The 24,743-nt window shown below is 44.3% G+C and overlaps 1 protein-coding gene across 3 annotated transcripts in view; it reads right to left on the bottom strand.

Annotated features, from left to right (window-relative positions):
• Nucleotides 1-24,411, bottom strand: part of Sh3gl3 (SH3 domain containing GRB2 like 3, endophilin A3) — a 120,035-nt gene extending 95,624 nt beyond the window's left edge. For 2 of the 3 annotated variants that reach the window (XM_051206603.1, XM_051206605.1), the window contains exon 1: nt 24,191-24,411. In XM_051206603.1, the coding sequence (XP_051062560.1) occupies nt 24,191-24,376 (186 nt within the window). In that variant the 5' untranslated portion in view covers nt 24,377-24,411. Of the gene's footprint in view, nt 1-23,891; nt 23,928-24,190 lie in introns of those variants that run through there. The other variant, XM_051206604.1, reaches the window with a different exon arrangement.
• Between the last annotated feature and the right edge of the window lie 332 nt (nt 24,412-24,743).

Raw genomic sequence — 24,743 nt, 5'->3', positions numbered from 1 at the left:
AAGACTTGGGGGAAATGAAGTTTTTTCATTCAGATCTTCTAAACCCTTTAAAGGGATGAAAATATGACAACAGATAATTTTCAAAAGTCTGAGTCCTATTTCCCTGTCTGGTACCAACACTCCCCGGAATGACCAAATAGTTATAAAACTAAAATATCTAGATCAGTTTTGAAAATGGGGCAGCTCACAACGGCTTGCCAGCAGCTCTGACAAAGTTCTAGAAGAGATAGGACAGGCAAGAATTCCTAAGGGACAGACAGATGTCTCTGGTAAGAGTGGTGCAGTCAGATAATAACTAAGAAAGCTGAGAGTATGGGTATGTGAGTCCACAGACACCCTGACAAATGCCACTTGTTGTAGGTCCAAAGGATTGGAAGCTGCTCAAACTCAGAAAGACACACAGATAATGAACCCATGGCCCAGCAGTGTGGGAAGCCCCTGCCAGACACTTTCTCCCCCTGCATCCCGCTGCATCCCGCTGCATCCCCCTGTATCCCTCTGCACCCCCTGCATACCTCAGCATCCCACTTCATGCCCCTGCACCCTCCCTGCATCCCACTGCATACCTCAACATCCCACTTCATGCCCCTGCATCCTCCCTGCATCCTCCCTGCATCCCACTGCATCCCTCTGCATCCCCCCCTACATCCCACTGTATGCCCCTGCATCCCTCTGCTTCCATGGATATTAAGTGCATAATTTATGTCAGATGCTGGGGATGGGAACACAGTAGTAAACAACTGAACTCACAGTGGCTGTGTGACCTAGTACAGCCAGTGGCCACAGTGGTCATTTAAATTTTAATTCTAACCTTTTTTGTTTTTATACCCCAAAGTTTTCCTCTCTCCTCTCAGTTCCTACCCCCCTCCAAAAAAACTTAAATTTTTTTCAATTTACATTTTGTTTTTAATATACTCCAACCTCAGTTTCCACTCTTGTTAGCCCCCAATTCCACCTTCCCTCTCCCCTAGATCCACTCCTTCAGAAAAGAGCAGGCCTCCCAGGGATATCAACAGAATATGGCAGAACAAGAATAGGTACTTACCCCATATTAAGGCTGGGTGAGGCAACCCAGTAGGAGGAAAAGGGTCTCTAGAGTAGATGAAAAAGTCAGAGACACCCACATTGCACTGCTGCAAGTAGCACAAAAACCCCAAGCTAAACACCATAACATATTTGCAGAGGACACATGTTGTGCATGTATGGGTCTAGTGCAGACCCACGCAGGTGCCAGGTCATTAAAATTTCTAGAACTAAGAACAGTATCTCAGTCCCACTAGTCACATTTTTCAAAAGCCCAGAATAGCCATGGATGGTGAGTGGATATGAGTGGATATGTGGGGAGATTGAATAAGAATGACCCCCCCCATAGGCTCACATATTTGAATGCTTATCCATTAGCACTATTTGAGAAGGATTAGGAGGTATGGCCTCGATGAAGGAAGGGTTCAAAAGCCCACACCAGGCCCTGCCCTTCCCCTGGGCCTACAGATCAGGATATAGCTCTCAGATACTGCTCCAGCACGCACCTACATGGCATTATATTCTCCATCATGAGGATAATGGACTAAACCTCTGAAACTGTAAGCAAATCCCCGATTAAACACTTTCTCTTGTAAAAATTGGTGTCCCTTGACAGCAACACAACACTAAGACAGGATATTGAATGAGGAAGCCCAGCCCCCAGAATGTGCCCATCTTCACCGAAGTGGCCTTGGGCAATACTGGTTAAAAGCAAGGCCTTCCCTGCTCCCCAAAGGCACCAGAGCCCTCTCTTGAAGAAGCTAACCTACCAGTCCAAAGCAAACATCTGTCTTCCCACACCATCCGGACTAACAGGGCAAAGAGCAAAGACTGCTTTCTTCAAAGTGCAGGGAGGAAACCACCAGGCACTGGAATAAAGTTGGTGTATTCAAGAAAGAGAAGCACTCCACCATGCCAAAGTTTGAGTGCCAGAGAAGCTGACACACGGGAAACAAGAAGGGAAAAGCAGAGGCTCCAATTGCTCTTTCCATGACATTGCACTTCAGGAAAAGGACCAAACTGAGGTCAAGAAATCTACTCAGAGAAGAACATAACTGTTTAGGTAAAAACAAGGCAGCATTAAGGAGGGGAAAAAATGCTTGGAGCAGTTATGATGGCACAAGCATCTAATCCCAGCACTCAAAGGACAGAGAGGCAAAGGGATCTGGTTACGATATGGTTTTAGACAAACAAATGGCAGGAGAGACAGGTCAGTGGCTAAGAGTACTGCTGTAATAACACCTACCAACAGGGATCAACACAACACAGAAATAGGCTAAGACCACAGATCATCAATCAATCAATCAGTTTGAGTGATGAGGGTTGACAGACTTAACCTTTGGATGTAAATCATTAAATGTCATTATATGACAACCAGGGGCTGGAGAGATGACTTAGCAGTTAAGAGCACTGGCTACTCTTTCAAAGGACGAGGGTTTGATTCCCAGAACCCATGTGGCAGCTTACAGCCCTCTGTAACTCCAGATCCAGGGATCCAACGTGGGATACGTACCTGGTGCAGAGTCATACATGCAGGCAAAACACCCACATACATAATATAAAATAGTAGTCATTTAAAATATTTTAATGACAATCAAATTTAAGAAATGGAAAACATCCAAAGACAAGGCACAAAAGACATGTATATAGTATACACCAGAAAAGCTGCACAACCAAAGCAGATCTGTGGCATCAAACCTTAGCAAACAACTGAGGCAGGATTGAAGGAGGGGATCCCAGACACACATGCCTTACAGAGATGGCTATCACAGAGAAGCCTGCTAGAGCCATGGCCCTTGCACCAATACCACTGAAGCCGTGCACACAGGTGCTTCAAGAGCATCCTTCTGCTGAGCAACAGGGGGCCAACCTTGGGCTGATGTCACTGTCTACTGATGATCCTTGTAACCAATAAGAGTTGTTCCCAAATGGTCTCACTTGCCTCCTCAAGACCACAGTTTACTAAGGATGTTTTTACATTGCAGTGTTTATTGCCCAATAGATTCATTCTCTTTGGAGAGCCTCACTTTGCGTGTTGTTTGGGCTGGTTGTACTTATGTGATGTCAATGTACACAAATTGGATGGCTTTCAACCTTCAACTATAGCAAAGATGAAAAGAAAAAAATGATAATATCCAGGATTGCCAAGGAAATAGGAACAAGTGAGGACATAATACAAAGAATCTTGGGGAGGGGGTAAACATTTGGGAATTTAGTAAAAAGAAATACTCCCCCAATAGGAACAACCCCACTCTGCTGGATTTTCACCGTATTTTTTTCTCTCAAGAACAGTCTCCAAAAGGAAATAGGAAATCCAAGATTGTTCTAAGAGAGGAAGTGTGAAAACTTCCTTTGGGTCCTTTAAATGCAACCAAAATTACACAAATCAGAGAATATATATATATATATATATATATATATATATATATATATATATATATAAAGAAAAAAGCCTTCAATCCCAGCACTCAGGAGACAGAGCAGGCAGATCTCTATGAGTTCTAGGACAACCTGGTCTACACAGCTAGTTACAGGGCAGCCAGGGCTACAGAGAGAAACCCTATCTCAGGAGGGAAAAAAACAAAAAAACAAACAATAACTTTAGCTCTTTTGTCTCTAAGGGCTGTCACACAGTGCTGGGACAGCCATCACAAGGGACAGGTGTGTTCTTTGAGAACCAGGACTGGAAACACTTGCCTTACTCCCAGTGCCAACCTGAAATCTCAGTTCTTGAGAGTTTCCTCTGCTTTGATATTACTCAAGCCAAATACAAATGAATTTCTGAAGCTACCTGTATTTAATTAAACAGCAGGAGTGAGGAAGTAAGTTATACAAGGTGCCACCTCAACAAAGCAAAACTGGCAAATGACTGAGATCCAGAGCCACGTGACCCCCAGTGTCACACCCCAGCTCCCAAAGTCACCTGATACAATCAACTTATTCCTAAGGCTAATGCCATCTCAGCCACAGGGAGAGACACCAGCAGAGAGAAGGCCTGAGCTCAGCCACCATCCCTGTCATGTGGGGCCCTCAGTGTGCCAAATGAGTCATTTTTAAGAAGTTCCACAATGACTATTTGCCTCAGTTTCCCCATCTTCAAAATGGAGAGAGTAGTATCTTTGATGTGAGTTGGGATTGATGAAACCTACACAGCACCCAGGCTAAGGGTTCCCCTCTTCTTTGCAATAAAAATGGAGTTTGTCACTACTTGTCAATGCAGAAATATGAATTTAGATCAACAGACTTTGAAGGAACAGAAAGATAAAATAATAAATTAAAGGGGTTTTCAAAAAGACAAAAGGTAAGTGCTGGCAAAGACATGGAGAAAGAGGCTCCTAGAGGTCTTTGGTGGGGATGGACAGTTCAGCCACTGTGGAGAACAGTGTGGAGGGCCCTCCGTGGCACACCAGCAGCCCACTGCTGGTGTGTACCCAAAGGAAATAGAATCAGTATGTCAAGAGCCAGCAAAATGCTATATTCACCAAACTCTATTCACAAGGGCCACAATAGGGAATCAAGCTAAGTATCCAGCCAGAGAAGAATGGAGAAAGAAACTGTGGTACCAACACCCCATGGAATACTATGCCACCCTAAGAGGTGGGAAATGATGTCATTTGTGACAACATGCATGGCTCTCAATGACATTATGTTAAGAGAAAGAAGCCAGGCACAGAAGACAAACACTGTATAGCATCACTTGTGAGATGGATCATTTATCTCATGCTATGAGAATAGAGTAGTAGTTATCAGACACTTGGCAGAAGAGGATCAATGGATGCAAATTTGTTTGATAGGAAGAATATGGTTTGGTTCCCTGTCGCCTTCAGGGAATATAATTAATACCAATGCTTTATCTCACAAACTTAGAAAACAGGATTTGAAGAAATGATGGGAGATTAAGAGGATGGATGGATATGCTAATTACCTGAGCTAATCTCTCTCTCTACCCAATGGATACATAAATCAAAGAAAGCATCAAGAACCTCATTATATGCCCACATGTGTCACTTAAACATTGAAAACTCTTATTTTCTGTTATAATTATTTAATGATATTATACATGATGGTCTTAAATACAGAATTAAAAATAACTTGAGAAAATAATTTTCTGTCCAAATAACTAAAAACTATTTTTCATCTTTTAAACTCAAAAACATTCCTCCTGCTATTTTGATGCAGTTCACAGCATGTAATAACTTTGGTAAATTTAATCACACTGATAAAAATCTGAAGAAACTTGGTACTTAAATCATATGAGCTTGGATTTAGTGATCATACATAGCAGGTATCTCATCTTACACAATAACAGGTGAAACCATATTAGGCGTGTGCAGGGGAGGCACTTATTGTCTCCATTTTGAAATGAGGATAAGCATGTACACCAGTGTGCCCAAGGTCACAGAGTAGAGAGGTGACCAAGGAGCTTTCCTTAGCTGAGGGAAGCTGATGGTACCACCATCCCCAGCATCTGACCGTTCCCACAGTGTGAATCTCCACAAGCTTGGGACCATTTACTGCCAACACCTGCCACACTCAGCCTTCAGGCTTTTTCCTCCCAAACCAAAGCAACAGCTTTAGCCCACATGCTATGACTGTCAATGCCATAACTCGGCAATGACAGTTAGGGCAGTTGGAAGATCCATGACCAGCTTCTATCTGCCTGTAGTGCTCTCAGGGTCTCAGCTGTCTGTCTATCCCTGTTCTGTCTAGGGCACAGTGTCAGCCACCATGAGAGGTAACTAAATAGGGCACTTATGTGTGCTCCTCCTCTCCCGACTCTCTTCCATACTTGTGTCTGGTCTGAGATCACCTTTAAAGAATAAAGAAACAAACAAAACCCTAACCCTACTCCGCATAACTCCTTGGTTCAAAGTCTATTTACTGTGAAACTCAAACCAAGAAAGCAACAAACACACTCAACTCTATTCCACACGAGGCTCAGCACACCTTCAGGGAACCTCTTAAAACAGGAAGGGAATAGCAGGGTACCCTTCGTGATGGCAAGCCTGCACTCCCCTCAACCCTTTGCAGGGGTGTGAAAAATGCACCTAGCCTTGAAACCATATATTAAGTGGAGATTCTCACGTGTGCAATGTAAACTGGTACCCTGTCATAGAGGGTGGAGAAGAGCTGAGACTATTTCCACCAGCGTACTCACTCTGCATTCTCCTCTTGACACTCAATCACCTCCCTCACTGCCTCCCATCCACCTGCCCTCAGCACCCAGAATGTCCCCAAAGAGTCCTCAATGAGCAAGGCAAGAGTCTCAGCAAAGAAAAACTCTGTGTCATAAACCAGGCCTTATTTGACCAAGACCATGAGACTTTTTTTTCTAGGAAAGATATTAAATAAATCCAGTAGCATCTCATTCTTAGACATCTATGCTCTGGGCTAGAGAAATGACTCAGTAAAGCAGCTGTCACACAAGCATGAGATTCTGTGTGCTGATGCTAACAGCTGGGCACAGTGGACATCTGTAACCAGTGCTAGGGAGGCAGACAGGTCAGTCAGTCCCTGGAGTTCACCTAGCCTAGCTGAGTCGATGAGCACTCTCAAAACCTAAAGTCGATGTGGCAGTTTGAATGAATATATCCCCCATAGGCTCCTGCTTTTTGATAATTGGTCCTTTGTTGGCAGTTTTGTCTTGGGGAAGTCCAGCCTTGCAAGCTTTGAGAGTTTAAAGGGTCTCCCCTTTTCCAGCTCACTCTCTCTACTTCCTGCTTGAAGTTTAAAGATGTAAACTCAGCTGCCACATCTCCACTCTGCCATCATGGACTCACCCCCTGGAGCTGTGAGTCAAAATAAACTCATCCTGAGGTTGCCTTTGTCATGGGATTTCATCACAGTAACAGAAAGGTAATGATACAGTGGAGGATCTGGGCAGACATCTCAGTGGTTAGGAAAACTTACCGTGTCCTGCTTGGTTCATAGTATCTGATTGGGAGATCACAACCAACTATAACTCCAGCTCCAGGGATTCCCATGACCTCTGGCCTCCACAGGCACTGCACACGTGTGATGCACATGAAGTCATACAAGCAAAACACTCTTACACAAAATAAAAATAGTTCTACAACAATTAAGATACCAACATCAACCCCTAGCTTCCACACATGTGTACATACATGAGTTTGTAGATGTAACATACACACACATATACACAGTCTATGCTGGTCTTTCAATATTACACTCCTTTTTATGACAAGCCCTAAAGAGTTTCTCACTTAAACTAATATTAGATGATTCCACTCACAAAGATACCCTCCACTTGACTTTCCCAAGATAAATGTACCTTATTTATTTGAATATATATGCCTGAAAACTGACAAGGATGCAAACTGAGTCACACAGATGCAGGATGAAATTTCTGGAAACCCACAAGATCTACAGCTGTACCAACAGAAACCAGAACCTTCCATTGTGCTTGTACAAACTGACTCAGGTTAACTGAGTCTAAAACTGGTCATTGTCTTTTCTAGGGGATATGATGAGCTGCTTCCTTGGAACACGGCACACGAATTAAAACACGCATACGTAAAAGTCATGCTGAAGATGAAAGACAAACACAAAGATGATGTTACCCTGAGATTCACTTTTAAGCACAGGGAAAAAAATAAGAAGGAAACTGACACCTCAGACAGTGGAGCCAGGACGTATCCCTGGTGCACAAAAGGACTTTGCGAACATATCCCCCATGGAGGGATAACTGCCTTAACCTGGAGACAGGATTGAAGCCCTAGTCCCTACTTCACATGACCTGTCAGATCTACATGACCCCACCTGGATGGCATTCCCCTACATATGGAATTGGGGTGGGGGGATGGGAGGGGAGGGTGTTTAGAGTACATGTGAGAGGGCAGAGAGGATAAAAGGGAGGGAAGGAGGGAGGAAGGGAGGAAGGGAGAGGGAACTGGGATCGACATGTAAAATAATAAATTAAATTAAAAAAATGCTTTGACTCCAAAATTTAAGTTCAAGGACAAGTTACTGGGGAAAAGGATTTCTATTTTTGTTTCCACAGAAAATGTTTTCATTTCCTTCCAGACTAATGTGGTTTGATCAAGCCAGACCGCCTGAAACAGAGTACGAGGTGATCCTACATTCAAAACAGCTGGACAAAGCAGCCTTACAGACTACAGCCAGGATTTCTGAATCTTCTTCGAATCCCCCATGACAGCGCCTCTTACAAGCAGGAAGTAGTTTGGAAAGAACAACGCCCAAATTCCCAAATATTGTCTATAAATGTTTGTTTCATTTAAATGGACTTGGTTATATATATATATATATGAGGAAACTGACAGAAAAAGCAAAGTAAGACGCCATCATAATGAGGCCAAGGAGAGAGGGCTCAATTCATGAGGAATTGAAGAAGTTCCCAGCAGAACCCCAAACAGCCTGCAAGCCCCATGCAGCAGACATACGCTGTGGGAGTCTTTCTTCATGGTAATGTTGGGATGCCAATGGTTTAGGGTGTGACAGTCAGGTTTGGCACTTGCAGAAGTGACTTTGGGGTATTCGAGTTGCCTGAACTACAAAGAAAAAAACATGTTCCAGACCCAAGCCCTTCCTGGATCACCCAGATTAGGCAAATCAGATCTTTCAGAAAAGCACACAAGCAACCAGTGTAGCTCATAACCATTAGGGTTGCATTTGGGAGGCAAAGGCAGAAGGATCATCCTGAATTCAAGACCAGCCTAAGCCTCAGCAGAAGACTCTATCTCAAAAAGTCAAAAAGCAGGAGAGATGGCTCACATGGTAGAGATGCTTCTGGGTAAAGATGCTCCTGAAACCTAATTTCAATGCCTACATCCACAAGCAATCAGGAGAAAGAGACTTTTAGAGAACTGTCCTTTGAACACTGTATGGAAGATACCTGTGCATTCATGCACACACATAAATTAAAAAGCAAGCAAGCAAACAAACAAACAAAAACCCTATAACTAAGCATTTAAAGAAAACATGTAGTATTTTGTCTGGGCCTCCAGAAATGCACATACCACAGTACACTGACATTTAACCTCAAATGCAAAACAGGGTATCCAGGCTTTTCTGTGAAGGACCTAGCAGTAACTGAGCTAAACCATCCCACTAAGTACAATGCACGTCTGTCACAGTATTTAGCTACCCATGGAATGCAAAACATAAGCAAGTGAACATCATGCATCTGAATAAAACTTTATCAATGGACACAACAAACTGAATTTCATGGAATTGTCATGGGTCACACAATTCTGTTACCCATTCTGAGTTGAAGAGCTACACAAATGAACAAACAAAAGGTATTATTTTAAACTGTTCTGTAGCATACAGAGAATGGGCAGCTGGCAGCTGGCTCAGATGACCATACATTTATGCAAGTACTCAGCATTGCAGGGAAGAGGCCAGAGGACAGCCATCCTGACAAGTGTTTTTGTATACTATGCTGCCCCCAAGTTCTGGAATGATACTTCCTAGCTGTGTGACCTAGAGTGGGTACTATTTAACCCTACCATGACATCATTCCCTCTCCTGCAGAGAGGGCCACCACAGGGCCTTTCAGATACAGTTATGTGAAGACTCTCGGAGATCCTGCAGCCTCTGTTACATTCTGCAAAGCATTTATGCAAAATAAGATAATTAGTATAATGCAATGGTTGATTCACTGCAAAACATTTTTCCTGGATAAGAATTTTTGTTTTAGTTTTAGAAATCTTGACTCCTAATTCTTCACTTATAAAAATCCAGTCTCAAAAGAAAGTAAATGTCCACTTTATGCATAAAACTAAATAAATAAAGAAAGAAAGAAAAAAAATAGTGAAAATGTTCATTCTGGCATAACATCCCAGGGTTCAACTAAGTTCAACTGGTTTCTCTAAGAGGTGTGAAGAAAGAGCACACACAGAAGCAGTCACTATCAAGGTACATAGCAAGCATGTCTAAAGGCCTCTGTGTGCATGGCAGCTTGCAAGATCTAGAAGGAAAGCCCAAGATAACTTCTGTATAGCAAATATTGTCACATCCATATGTTTACCAGGCTGGGGTAACAGGGACAGAGGTGAGCCGCAGATTTTGGGAGGAAAAGAGAAAGAGTACAAAATGATAGTTAAGCTAAGCAAGTTGTCCTCGCCCTTGAAAATGGGAGGGAGGTTTCTTAGCAGAAGCAACTGATCAGGCAAAGACATGAATGGGCACAGACTTCTAGAGGCTGGAGTGGGGATGGGATTGGAGTAGGGGTGGGAGGAGTGGGTACAAATAGCTTTCCATTAGAAATGTCCTCATATGTGAAAGTATAGTGTCTATTCAGGCCACTGAGGTGAGCCAGGGAGTGGGGTGGGGGCAGAAATAATAGGTCAAATGTATTGTGATAGCAACAGAGCACAGCATTGTTAAATAGGAGCCACCTGGCTGTGAAGTTGGGGCATTCAATGGGGATGGACAGGAGTGGGGATGGGAGGACTATTTAGTTAGGCAGAATCCAGATGGAACTTAACAAATGGATAGTGAGGAATTAAGGAGACACTGAAAAGAGAAGTTTCAAAAACATCCAAGAAGGAAGAAATCCTATAGATTCTAGACAAGATCAATAGTATGGTCTGCAGGCCTCTAATGACTGCTCTGGGAGAGGCTGCCAGTTTCAAAGCCAAGAACAGTCAAGGAGCAGGGCAGAAAGAAGGCAAAAAAAAAAAAAAAAAAGCCTGTACCACCACACACACTGCCTGTCTCCCAAGGATGCAGATAAGTAGGAAAGAATGGCTACATCCACTGTGGTGTCAAACACTCCCTTAGTGCCTCCCTGTGCCCCATGGATTACCTGCTAACCTGGGACAAGCAGTGAAGTGCACATAAGCACACGGTTCGAGGGTTCTGATTCAGTTCTTTATAAAAGCAACTATGAACACAAACCAGTGAACAGTTGTCTTCTCTATCCTCAAGAAGAATTACCTCATCAGTCTGTTCACTCATCCTTAGAAATCACATGCTCCCGATACAAGGCATATCAGCAGAAGCAGAACCCTTGGCAGAAAGATGAGAAAGTTGTGAACTCAAGAATATCCTTTGGCCTCGCTCACTGGATGCAGTTGAGGGTCATAAGAAAGATGTATGCTGGTCCTGACACTCCTTGGAGGTTATTTAAGTTCTCATCTGCGTATCATTTATTAATCATAACAGACTACTGTAAAGACTGGGTTTGTTGGTACCTACTACAGTCAATGCAAACAAAAAGTACTCAGTAATCGAACTCTGGAATGATTTCAGATATCCCCCTCCCACTTACAGATAAGGAAGTCAAACCCCACAGCAAGTAAGTTTCTCTCCCAAAGCCACACTTATAGGTGAACATGGAACACCTAGTTTGCCTCACTCTGAGTCCTGCTATCTTCCAAGCACCTCCCCTCATAATGAACTCCAAAGCTTTTAGCTCATTCTTCCTTCGGTCTTCATAGCCAGCTCATAGGTCTATTTGTGACCCCTTTCCAGGGGCACCAATCAACTCCCATAGCTCTGTAAGCCCAAGACATAGTCAAATACAAGCTCTCTCCACCAGCAACAGAGTTCACTTCCTGTTGAGTTGGCTTCACAAAACACTATGAAAGAGAACTGAGGGATAGGAACATTTTACCCAGAGGCAAAAGGAAAAGATAAGGAAAGAGAATGTTTTCCCAGTGGTCCTGACTCCTTTCCTTCAGAATTCACCGGCCTCCATCCCTACAGAAAAGCAAGAGAGGAGAAAGCAATGAACCCTGGTGTTGAAGACTTTGGTCCTTGCTATCATGGCCACAAAATAGAATTTTATTTCCACCCCATGAAGCTTCTGTGTTGCATGCTAGCCTTGCAGCATCATTCCTACTCCAGGATGCTCATCCATCAGATCAAGCAACAAGTCTTAAAGAGTCAGAGCTATGAGTTCTATGAGTTATGGCAATGATGCCTTTTCATGGAAAACACCAATCTGAGTGGTAGGGATCCAGCAGGGGCAAAGTTCAAGGGTGTTGGTTAACTTCATTTAACCAAATTGTATAAGTCATCTGAAACTAAGTTCCCTTGTGCACATGTCACTTTCACATCTGAGATTTGAATGTTCAAGGGACCAGCCAGGGTAGCATTGCTGCCTCAAGAGAACAACTACCTATCCTTGCACCCTATCTCAAAATATTCCTAAGTAGGTCATTATGAGCAAAGCCTTACTTCTACTTCATCTCTTGCCAGCTTTTGCACAGCTGTGTGAGGCTGTCTCCCACTGGTCCACACACTCAGGACTGTCAGGCCAACAGCTCCCTGCCCTTTCTCTGATCATACCACGGTCTCTGATGGATGCTACCAAGCTCTTCACATAGGCAGGTGCTCAGGTCAGCTCAATTCATTCTACTTCCCAATAAGTTTTCTGGAAACATCTACACAAAAGACCAAGAGCCATCTCTGCATTTTAGCTTCTGAGAAAAAGTACTGGCAATGCCTTGTGTATCATCTAGCCAACCCTGACAAAAAGACAAGCTGTGGGTAAGTGAGTCAAACCACTCTCGGCTACAAGGTTGAAAGACTAAAGGCCAGCATATGGCCATAGACCACATTAGTTCATCACACTAGGTCTTTTAGCACACACAGCTTTTCCAAAGTCTACCAATATTTCAAAACCATGAAATCCCATCTAAAAATCAAGACCTTGAACACCCCTCCCCAAGTGAGGAAGATTTCAGCAAACTGTAGGCTGGAAGAGTCAGAAGCAGGCCACCCATCCAGGCCCTAGGTTGCTATCATCACTGTCTGCAGGATATTCATGAACACTAGCAGAAGCTTCCTGAGTACCCACTGTGTGTCAGTCAGGGGAGGCATGGGACACCATCAGGAGTAAAAAGGACAAGAAGTGATGCAGCATTAACATCAGGTAAAAAGAGGCTTAAAATTGGATGATACAAAGGACTTCTGCTTCAGAAAGATGGAGTAAGTGTACTTTCCAAATTCCTCCCAGAGACTACACAAGAAGACTCAAGAGGAGGCTTATCCCTCTCCCCCCCTCCCGCCCCCCCGCCCAAAATGGAATGTTAGCAAGTTCCCTAGTAAGAAACTGGCAGCCTAAAAATGCCAGAAAACTCAGGGAAACAGTGTTCCAAGAAGAGCCTGCTCTCTCAAAGTGACCAGCTAGAGAGGCAGAAAAGTCAAACAGTAACTACTTCATTCAGGCCACACTACACAGAAAGAGATAAAGGATGGATGGATGGATGGATGGATGGATGGATGGATGGATGGATGGACGGACAGACAAATAAGAAGTCCCACAGTTCACATCAGCAGAAAGGTGAAAGGGTGACTAGACTTTTGCCTTTGGCCAGACTCTGACAAGGTGACTTACCCTGGTCCCTTCTTTGTCCACAGGACAGTGTCAAGCAGACCCTGTCATCCTGACAGTGTAGTAAAAACCTACCTTCCCAATCTTGAGTGTCAGTGGAGGCCATGTTGGGAGCCCAACTTCCATCTCTACCAACAGCAATGAAGTTCCTGCCCTCCTGTCAAGAGGAATGTGTCAGATAGGCTGAGTGGAAAGTCAGTTCATCCATCATGACTAGAGGTAGTGAGGCCACCCCTTCCATGAGACCAAGGAGGGAGCAGTAGCAAGGTATTTCCAGCCCTCCTAGAAAGAGAGGCATCAATGGGGGCCTGATGGGAATCAGAAGACCCAGTTCCTCAGTAACAAGTAGGTATCCCTACTTCTAAAGCCAGCAGAGTCTTATATGGGGAACCTAGACCTTCCTCTGCCTGGAAGGAAAATGATAGTGACATTCTTCTCCTGAATAAAGCAGTGTCAAATGAAACTAACAAATTGCCACCATCTAAGTAAGATCCAGAGTCAAATAATAGTTAAATGCTCAGATTTCACTAAAAAATTGTTCATTCCAAGAGCCAGGGGTCTTTCAGACTGAGTGAGGAAAGACAGCTGGTAGATGGTAACACCAGGATGACAGAAACATTACAATTATAGCATCAATCTTTAAAGGGAGCAACAAGTAATTGTCAACATGCTTTAAATAAATGAACAAAGAAGAAATCTCAGCAAAGACATAACAGATGCTAGAATTGAAAATTCTATAATCAGAATTTGAAATCCTGTGTGTAGCTCACCCAGAGTGCAGAAATCAGCAAAGAGTATGGACTATGAGACAGGGTCATACAAATTATCCAACCTAAACAACAGAGAGAAAATAACCTGGGAGAAAAGAGCACATCCCCAGGGACATGGGAGATAACAACACTCAATATTCATGTCATTGGAGCCCCCAAAGAGAAAGGAGAAAGAGAACAAAGAAATAGCGAGTGAAAATCCTACATTTGGCAGAACACACAGCCTACTGACTCAAGAAGCCAATGAACAATACAGGGTAGGGATGAAACCCACAATGAAACATACCATACTCAAACATCTAAAAACTAAACAGAAAGCAGAAGCAGAAATGACATCTAACCTCTAGAAGAAAAGTGACTCAAATTATACCAAGTCAAAAATCACAGCCAAAAGATGAACTTGACACAAAAGCAAATGAATACATCAGGGAAATGCAAATCAAGCATACAGTTAGTTTCCACCCACTCCAATCAGAATGGCTATTATCAAGAAAACAAATGGCCATAAATGCTAAAGAAGGTGTAAGGGGGGGGACACATCATGGTGGAGGAAAACCCTTACACATCATGGGAGGGAGCCCTTTTATATCATGGGGGAGCTCTTACACACCATGGGGGAGCCCTTACACATCATTGGCAGACATATAAATTAGTTCAGGTACCAAACAAATCATTATGGAGGTTTCTGAACAAAACTTAAAATAGGTGGCTCAGTGAATGTGTGCTGTGCAGGGGCTGGAGAGATGGCTCAGAGGTTAAGAGCACTGACTGTTCTTCCAGAGGTCCTGAGTTCAATTCCCAGCAACCACATGGTGGCTCACAACCATCTGTAATGAGATCTGGTGCCCTCTGCTGGAATGCAGGCATACATGCATACAGAATATTGTATACACAATAAATATATAAATCTTAAAAAAAAAACTTAAAATAGAGCTTCTATATGACCCAGCTATACCACTTCACATGCCACAAAGATATCTGCACTGTTCACCATAACCAGAGATACACCAGCCTAGGAATCCAATGGAGTTTTATTAAGCCATAAAGAAGAAAGAAATTATATCAGTTGCAGGAAAGTAAGTGGAGCTAGTAATCATCATGGTAACCCAGGCAGTAAAAATTGAATCTCTCCTCTTACTTTACAAGCAGAAGCTAGATTTAAAAAGACATAAAAGTAGAAGAGACCATTTGGGTAAAGGAAGGATACTGGCAGGAGGGAAAATGGGAGTATGATTAAAGCACATTATGTATGGATATGAGAAATCTCACAATGAAACCCATCATTTTTGTACAATTAATATGTACAAATGTTGGAAAAAATGGGACAGCACTCAGAACCAGGGGAAGTGGGTACAAAGGCACTTGCCAAGCCGCACAGGCTGCAGTTTTCATGGGCAAAACATGGAAGCAATTGGAGAAGTCAGACCAGCAGCTTCCTTGTCTGATGGTGGGACATGTGGCTGGCTGGCTGTGAATGGCTGAAGCCTGCTATGTGCTATACTCTGTGGTAGATTTGGTGTGAATTGTAATGTTGGGGTTCAGTGGAAATGCAAAGTGCAGCCTCAGCTGATGGCCTCCTGCTTCTTTAACATCATGGAGGCCAAAAGTAAGTGCCATGACAGTTTCCAGGAACAGAAAGAGAAGAATCACCACCACAAGTCATCCATCCACAGCAGAAACCCTTCCATGGCAAAGGAAAAAATGAAAGTTTTCTAGGATGAGAGAAAATTGAGAGTTTGACGCCAGCCCCTTATCCTGACAGAATGGCTATAAAGTTCTCTATGAAAGTTCTCTAAACAAGGAAATAATAAAAGAAACTTGGAACATCAGAGAAAGGAAGACAGAACACAGTAAGCAAAAATACAGACACAATAAACTGCTTGCCCTCTTGAGCTTTCTAAATGATGGTTAAAGCACAAATTATACACAGCTTCAATTGCATCTAGGTGAATAGAGGGGATGCAATTAATGTAATTATACTGTAAATGGGAAGGGAGGGGAAATAAAGGGAAGTAAATTTTCCACATTCATTTCAACTGTTAAAATGGCAATACTGGTAAACTGTGATGAGTTGCTTACATTTATCATAATACCTAGAATAGCCACCACCAATCTATACAAAAATATTCATGTGAAAACACCACATAGAATTCAAATAAGCTTCAACTAATACACAGAAAGGCGGTGTGAAAAAGAAAAGAAATTCAAAACATACTAACAAAAATAAATAAAATGGCAGCCTTTAGCTCTAACATGTAAATAATTACATTAAATGTAAATTGCCTAAATACAATGCCGGGAGGTGGTGTGGTACACATCTTTGATCCCAGCACTCAGAAGGCAGAGGCAGGCAGATCTCTGTGAGCTTGAGGCCAGCCTTGTCTACAGACCTAGTTCCGGGACAACCAAAGCTATTCTGAAAAATCCTGTCTGAAGAGAAAAAGAAAAAACAAAAAAAAAAAGAAGAAAAGAAAAAAACTGGAAGAGTGGATTAATGAAGCATGACAGTTAGGGTTTGAATTTGAATGTTCCCCTCAGGCTCATCTTTTGAATTCTTTACCCCCAAACAGCAGTATTGTTTGGAAGACTGTGGCAACTGTTAGAAATAGGTCACTGGGGACAGGCCTTTGAAAATGCCATTCATGGGTCCTGAACCCTTTTGGTCGGTACATGTGAGTGGTTGCCTTCCACTACTTCTGCCACTACAGATAGAACCACTCCCACCACCATGCTTGTCCCCTATGACAAACAGAAATCCCTCTGAAACTGTGAGCCAAAGATTAACCTGTTTTTCCTTGAGTTGTCTCAGCCTGGTATTTTGACCTAGCAAAACAAAACCAATACAAAATCTGATTGCACTCTGTCCAAGCAGCACACTTCAAATATTGCAGATTAGTCAGGCTGAAAACAAAGCAAAACTGATTAGCTACATTATTATCAGATAGACATTAGAGCAAAGAAAATACCACAGTGCAAACTGACTTTAAGTTTAACTTTAAGTTTGGGTTTTATTTTTATATGCAACTAGAGGCCAGTGAAGACCTATCACTAGTAGCATGACTTTAGATCCATTTTTTGTTTTATTTTAATATATTAATTGTACATATGAATGGTGTTTCAATAGATACATATAGCATTCACTTATTTTCTTTATCTGATTTATTTCACTTAACAAAATATACTATAGTTAGGTATTTTTTAACTTCAATTAAAAGAATTTCCTTTCTTCTTTATGGCTGTAGAAGAATCCATTATGTGTCACGTTTTCTTTACCCATCCATCCACTGAGAGGCACCTAGGTTGACTCTGTAGCTGTTGTGACAATAAATAATAAACACAGGTGTGCAGGTGGCTCTTGGACACTGCTTCCCCTTCCTCTGGCTATACACCCAGAAGGAGGATCTCTGGAAAACACAGAGTTCCTTCCACACTCTTCTCCCCAGGGGCTTTTTACATTTATATTTCCAACAACAACTGATGCCTGATTACTTTCTTTCTTCTCCAGCGCTTTTAGTCTTTTGTTTTCTTGAGCTGTATCTCTTGAAAAGCAACTGGCCATCAGAGTGAACAGATTGTATGTAGGAGAGTGGGCACCGAGGTCTAAAGATGGACTGGGAAGCTACTGCAGCCATGGGGAGGGGAAGCTGGCCACAGCAGCCCAGCCACGGCAGAGTGGGAGAGCTCCCACTGAATAGGGATACACTTTCAGAGCAGAGCCAGGAGGAAGACCACGACAGTGAACTGATTGTGTCACAGAGGAAGCAAGGCCCAGTCCAGGGCTTTGTTTTGTTTTACTTAAGGGGCTGAACAGGTGTTTGAAATCACCAGTAGAAAAATGCAAGAGGATACACACAAAAGTTCCTGTCTAGAGTCTCACCCTGTGAGTAAAGGTAGAACTGATTTGTGTCTGTATTTAGGAAGAACAGCTGAGCTAGAAGTACAGTTCTGAGATTCTTCGGTACATAAGTTATATTTAAATGTGGGTAAGCCTCCTCAAAAGAGCACAAGTCTAGAAAACAGGAGCCAGTGGGCTGGCGTGGTACAGCGTGGTACAACCAAGAGATGGAGAACAGTTAACAGAGACTGGAGGAGCAGCCAGCTGACAGAACGCTCAGGAACTCAGACAATGGCTGACTGGTCAAATGTTGCTGAGAGTTCAGATGGGGATGTGAACCATCAGCCTGAAGAGTATGCATCACTTCAAAGAACAAGAGAAAATTCGATTGGAATGGGTTGATAGAAAAGCAAGAAAGGACATGAACACAGCAAGGGGGGATGTCTCTTTTTGAGAGATATAGAGAACTCATAGCTACATGGTGATGGGAATGACCCAGGAGAGAAGAAATGTTCTAAGGAGAGATGCAGCCACAGGAACAAAGCCCCTGAGACAATGAAAATGAGAGGGGATAGGCTTGGAGACACCATGGAGTGACTAGCCACCTGTATTTTGTTCCTTGTGACACCAAGAGTAGCAGAAAAACACCCACACATGAGCAAACAGGGACCTCTGGATTACTGAAGTGCAGCCTGCAGCCCAGAGTAGACACAATGAGTAGCTGTGACCCGAATTCAGATTCAGCCACAGTTCTGCTACTTCAGGTGGCCTCAGGAAATCAACAAGAGTGATCAGTGCTGGAGAGAGGTGAGCCTGAGCCATACAAGATGGTGCAAGCCTATAACCCCAGCACTGTGGAGGTGAAGGGTCAAGGGTTCAAGGTCATCCTCACTTAGATAAAGAACTGGGGACCAGCTTGAACTACATGAGACTGTCTGGGGAATGAAGGGAGGGAAGGAAGGAGGGAGGGCAGGAGGGAAGAGAGGAGGGAGGAAGGGAAGGGAGAAGGGAGGGAGGGAGGAGAGAATCAGTGAGACAGAGACAGAGAGAGAGAGAGAGAGAATATGAATGAGGAGCTGGGTGAGAGACACTACCACCAATGGATTAGAGGGCTTCAGGTATAGAGTATGCATTTGATGACCTTGAGAACCACAGAAGCCACCACCAATGGGAGGCTACCACTTCAGAGAATAGGAACAGCTAGAGCTCAGAATCAAATTGCCCATGCTCTGCTGAGTTCCAACATCCACCACACACTCACCTGTTACTTGGCCAAATAAAGTACGGATCCATTCTGTTTACTAACAGCTTTATTTTCTGGGTGAAACCTGCCAGTCATCATGTACCTGATATACATGACACACCCATACCTCCATATACTTAGTTTAGTGTTGCACTCAATGTACTTAATAAAGCTAAAAGCCACACTTAATCAGAAGAAACACTGCTTTCCAATGTGCTTTAAAAGCAAATCCCAAGGGACCCCAAGTTATAGTTTTACTTTACGGAATAAAAACAAAGAAATGTTTGGGTTATATTGTATCTTTTAGTTATTAAGAAACTTCAAACCAATTTGGTTTAACATCTACTCTAGGACCTTGGCTTTTAAACCAAAGTACACAGATTTATGGATTAATTTGTCAAACAGTATGTGAAAGACAGCAGGAATGTTTTATCTTTAATATATTTTCCAATGCATCTAAGAGGAAAAAATAAATCATTATGGATTTTGCACTGTGTATTTTTATCTTTTTCTCTAATGAGAAAGTAAAACAAAAGACATTCATTGTCTCCCTAGAGGATCTCATCATTTACTAGGGCCATCTTTCCCTGAAGTGTTTGTCCATAAATGGCTAGCCTGAATAGTCAGTGTCTGCAGGGACATTTGACAGGGTCCCTTTTGGCCCCTCAGCCTTTTCAGCTTGATGCATTAACAGAAAAAGAACAAGTTACAAAAAAGCTATGTTTAGGGCTTTCCCATTCCCTACTGTGTTATCAGGCCATGTGACAGAGGCTGAGCATTGTCATATAAAAACAAAGAAGTAAATTCAACACGGAGCCTACAAGACTGTGAACACTGGGTGGTTAGGAGAGGAAGAGAGAAGGAATGACACTGGTCCCTGGACTTTCATGGGAATAGGATACCAGTCCCTAGGAGGTCTGAATGAAAAGAATATATTAGTACAACATCCAGGCCAGAGCATTCATCCAAGGTAGGGTCTGGGCCTCCCTCATCAACAGAGACTACTGTCAAGAGAAACTACTATGAGATAAAGCATATCCAATCTGATCAGTGAATGACCACACCAATGTACCATTTATTGCTCCTGTGCTGTGCTTAGCAAGAAGCCACTGTGGCAGCTCTGAGCTATTTGAATGTACTTTGAGCAGCTCCACCCACATCCCTGAGAGAAGAATTACTGGTTCTATTTAAAACTTGGGTAGAGAGTTTTAAAGGTGTTCAGTGACAAACTCGAGAAACCTGGCGCAATGCAGCATCATCTCCAGGGCTGACAGTTCATCTTCTGGAAAGCAAAATGCTCTGTTTCTCAGTGGCAGGAAAGGGGTTAGGAAAGAAGAAACAGTTAGCCAGGGTGATGAGTCATTTTATCCTGCCATGGCCCCTTACTTGTAAAAGGTCTGTATTGTCTTTCTCTGAAACATTTTAGTAAATTACTTAAGAATTTCAGCCAGGTGGTGAGGGCACACACCTTTAAATCCTAACACTCAGGAGGCAGAAGCAAGCAAAGCTTCTACAGAGAGAATTCTAGGACAGTCGGGGCTACACAGAGAAACCCTGCTTCAACAAACCTAAATACATACATGCATACATACAAACATACATATATACATTCATACATACATACACATACATACATAAGGGCAGAAAAGAAAGAGAAAAAAGAGGAAGGAAGAAAGGAGGGAGGAAGGGAAAAAGGGAGGGAGGGAGGGAAGAAGGAAGGAAGGAGAGAGGAAGGGAGGCAGGGAGGGAGGGAAGGAAGGAAGGACAAAAGGAAGGATGAAAGGAGAGAGGAAGGGAGGGAAGGAAGGAAGGAGGAAGGAAAGGAGGGAGGGAAGGAGGGAGGGAAGGAGGGAAGGAAGGAAGGAGAAAGAATTCAGATCTGAGATAAACACATGAAATATCTGGATGGGTGGAAGGACGGATGGACAGACAGACGTCAGTGTACACAAACTATGCAGCTCATTTAAAGTGTACAATCCAGGGACTAGAGAGATGGTTCAGTGATTAAAAGTACTTACTGTACTCAGTGGACCTGAGTTCAGTTTTAAGCACTGAGCGGCTGACAACTACCTATAACTCTTGCTCCAGGGGATCCAATGCCCTCTTCTAGCTCCCTTGAGCATCCACAAAGTGCATCACACACACACACACACACACACACACACACACACACGCACGCACGCACGCACTATAGTAATAAAATAAATCTTTACACAAATAAAAAGTACATGGAGGAGAGGAGGGTAAGGGAACTGGGATTGACGTGTAAAACAAACTTGTTTCAAATTTAAATTAAAAAAATAAAAGCACACAATCTAATTGTTTTTAGCATACTCAGAGTTTTGCAAACACAGCATCATCAAGTTTAGCACAGGGACCCAACTTCTGAATCCTCCCATCATTCATCATGCAGACAGAAAAGCCAAGGAGGCCCAGATGGGTTACGTCCAAGGTCACAGAGCTGATCATGGCAAGGAGCCAGCTCTGAATCCCTGGGAATTATTAGCCATTGACATCATCTGGGACTCCCTTCCCCTGCCCTTGGGAAAGCTTGGAGTGAATTAAAGCCCGCTGTGAAAATGCTGTTGAGAACATCTGGCATTTTTATTACTCTGCTCCCTTGTATTAAACACAACCTAATTTCTCCAAGCCTGTTGCACTGCACACTCTCTAAGAAAGATGTCTAGAACTGAGCTGGGGGTGTAGCTCAGTCAAGAGAAAGCTTGCCTAGCATGCATGAAGACTTGGGTTCAATCCTCAGCAAAAACTGCATGGTGCTGCCACCCTCCTATAGCCCCAGCACCAGAGACAGAGAGGCAGGCCTTGGGAGCTTTCAGTCATTCTTGGCTGAATAGCCATGGCTCAGAGCTAGATCAGGGACCTCAGGGAGTGGGAGAGAAGGAGGATGAGGAACAAATATCTAGAACAGTTTTGAAACTTATCTATCAAGTAGTTTAACCACAGTATGCAGGTAAGTTTATAGAGAATATGTAATGTCTCACTTTTCACATGAAGTACAAACAATTTTAGAGAAAAAGAAGGAAAGATTTTAGAGCACTGGCTCTCAACCTTTCTAAGGTTTCGACCCTTTAATATAGTTCCTTATATTGTGGTGACTCCCAACCATAATAATACTTTGTTGCTACTTCCTAACTGCAATTTTGCTACTGTTACAAGTCGTAATGTAAACATCTGATACATCCCTGTGCTGTGGCCTTCCATGGGTTGAGAACCATTGATTTAGACCCTAGACCCACCCAAAAGGAGAATGATGACTTAATGTACTCAGATGGAAAGTCAAGGGGCTCATTTTCTGCCTGGGCAAAGGAAGACAATGTCACAAGTGTGGCCAGGAGTTACTCAAGCATGGCCTTGCAGGCAGAGGCACTGGGACTCCTGACTGTCCAAGTCAGCTGCTCCCTTGCTACTGCGTAAGTGGCTGCTAACAACAACTCAGGCCTTTGGATGCCTACCTGAGTACTCGAGCTCGCTCTTTCCTCTCTCCTCCCTCCTCTCTCGTGCTAGCAGTCATTCCTTCTGAACCTCATTTGTTTATTTCTCATTTGTCACATTTATGGAGCACTCATTCTCAGCAAGCAGCAAGGCCAAGCACTGTTCGAATGTGGCGCCCTCTGGAGTTTTTATTTAGACTGCCCTGCATTTTCCCACTTGCCTCAACTCTCCCATTTTTAAAACGTCCATTTTGACTGGAATCCCCCCCCCCCCCAGTCAGTACTTGCAGTCCCAGATCCCCAGAGCAGGATTCTCCCATGGCCCAAAAGTCAATGGCGGCTGAATATCCCGTAGACTTCTCTAAGTACTAGAGATCCAACAGTGGATCCCCATTTCTGCCCTCACCCAACGGCCCCTCCTCCAGGATTTCTATCACCCTGAATAGTACCACTGTGTGCCCTATATTCCCTGCTGGGAACAGCAATCACTCAGTTTCCTTGTGGACCAGCTGTGACTGAGGGGCTAGCAGTGTCTTTCCACCTGGGATGGGGAAGAATAATTTTCTAATGTCAGCTGCAATCTCAAGATCAATTTGTGGGAGAAGCAGAAGTGGACCATCACCACCGACATGGACTCTAAATACAATCTGTTCACCTGGGTTCTAGCAAAATAGAGGCTGGGGAGGGAAGCAGGTGGAGGCAGGCGCTGGTGAACAGGTTTCACACCGTAGGCTCTACCACTGCTAGAAAATTGCAGTGTTAGAATGCAAATTTTCTTGTGACACACGCACACGCACACACGAACACACGCACACACCTCTTTTCTGTGTTCCTGTTTCCAGCCTCCTCTGCTCAAAATGCCCTCCCTTGCACAGCCCAGAGCCACAATTACTTCTCATAATTAATCCCCAAATGTCTTGTCTTCACCTCCTGATAGCTTCTCACGAAGCCTTCACTGAGTCACCTGTCATCCTCTAGCACGGAGGTGTGTCTAGCGTGGTTTGTTTACGTGCGCGTTTTGGGTCTCTCCATCACACTATCATCTCTTTGAGAGCAGGAGCCTGGTGCCAACCTCTAGCCAACCCAGGAAAGAGGGCCAGCAAGGGAAGGACCACAGAGACCAGCCCCAACCCCAGGGAAGCCAAATCACAGTCTGGAGGACCCCAGTAGGGGAACAAGTATAGCGCCCGGAGGAGCCCACCAACCGACAGACTGGAGATACAGGGGCAGGAGGGAGGCCTACCCGGGTCGTGGTCCCGGGAGCTGTCATCCCTGCGCTCATCCCTGCGCTCATCCCGGAGCCCACCACTCTCCACTGCCAAACCGCTCCTATTTACAACCGCCAGGGCGCACCCGGAGACCCGAGACTCAGGGGAGGCGGCACCACCGCGCGCAGCAGGAGCGCGCGACCACTACCCGCCCCCGCGCCCTCCTAGACGACCAGAAACCCAGCCTGAGGGAGGCCGACGGGAACCCCGAGCCCATGGCCCACGACCCCGTGGGGACACCGCCTCTAGGTCCCCTTCCCGCGCGCCTCCCTACCTGGCTGGCTTTGTGGAACTGCTTTTTGAGCCCGGCCACCGACATCGCGGCGGCGCCCCGCCCGGGGGTGATCTCGGGGCTCCGCCGGGCCACGCGGCCGCGACTCTGAGCGGAGCGGGCACCCCGGGCGGTCCCCGCGCGCCCCACGGCCACGGCCACCGCCACGGCGCTGTCACACTGGCACATGCGCGCGCGCAGATAGCAACACCGCGTTTCGAGGTTCGGGCGCAGCCCATTGGCCGAGCCTCGGAGGCATGCAAATTAAGCCGTTAGGACCGCCCACGCTTCATTGTTGCGTGGCGACCGTGAGCGCTTGAGCCAGGAAAGGGACTAGTGGAAGGACTGGTGGTGGGATGCCGCTGGGATGCACAGAGCCTCTTCCGACTTGCTAGCACGGGATGCAGCTGGCTCTGAGACTGTTCTGGAGCCGAGGTCTTCTCTTTACTCTTCTGGAACTTGTGGTGAAACCTACGTTCATTCACTGACAGTAACATCATCTTCCCTCCAGTCTCTCTCTCTCTCTCTCTCTCTCTCTCTCTCTCTCTCTCTCTCT

Source organism: Phodopus roborovskii, unplaced genomic scaffold (assembly GCF_943737965.1).
Source record: "Phodopus roborovskii unplaced genomic scaffold, PHOROB, whole genome shotgun sequence".
Classification (NCBI taxonomy): domain Eukaryota; kingdom Metazoa; phylum Chordata; class Mammalia; order Rodentia; family Cricetidae; genus Phodopus; species Phodopus roborovskii.
The sequence above is the reverse complement of the archived record's forward strand: the minus strand, read 5'-3'. Positions and strand labels throughout refer to the sequence as shown.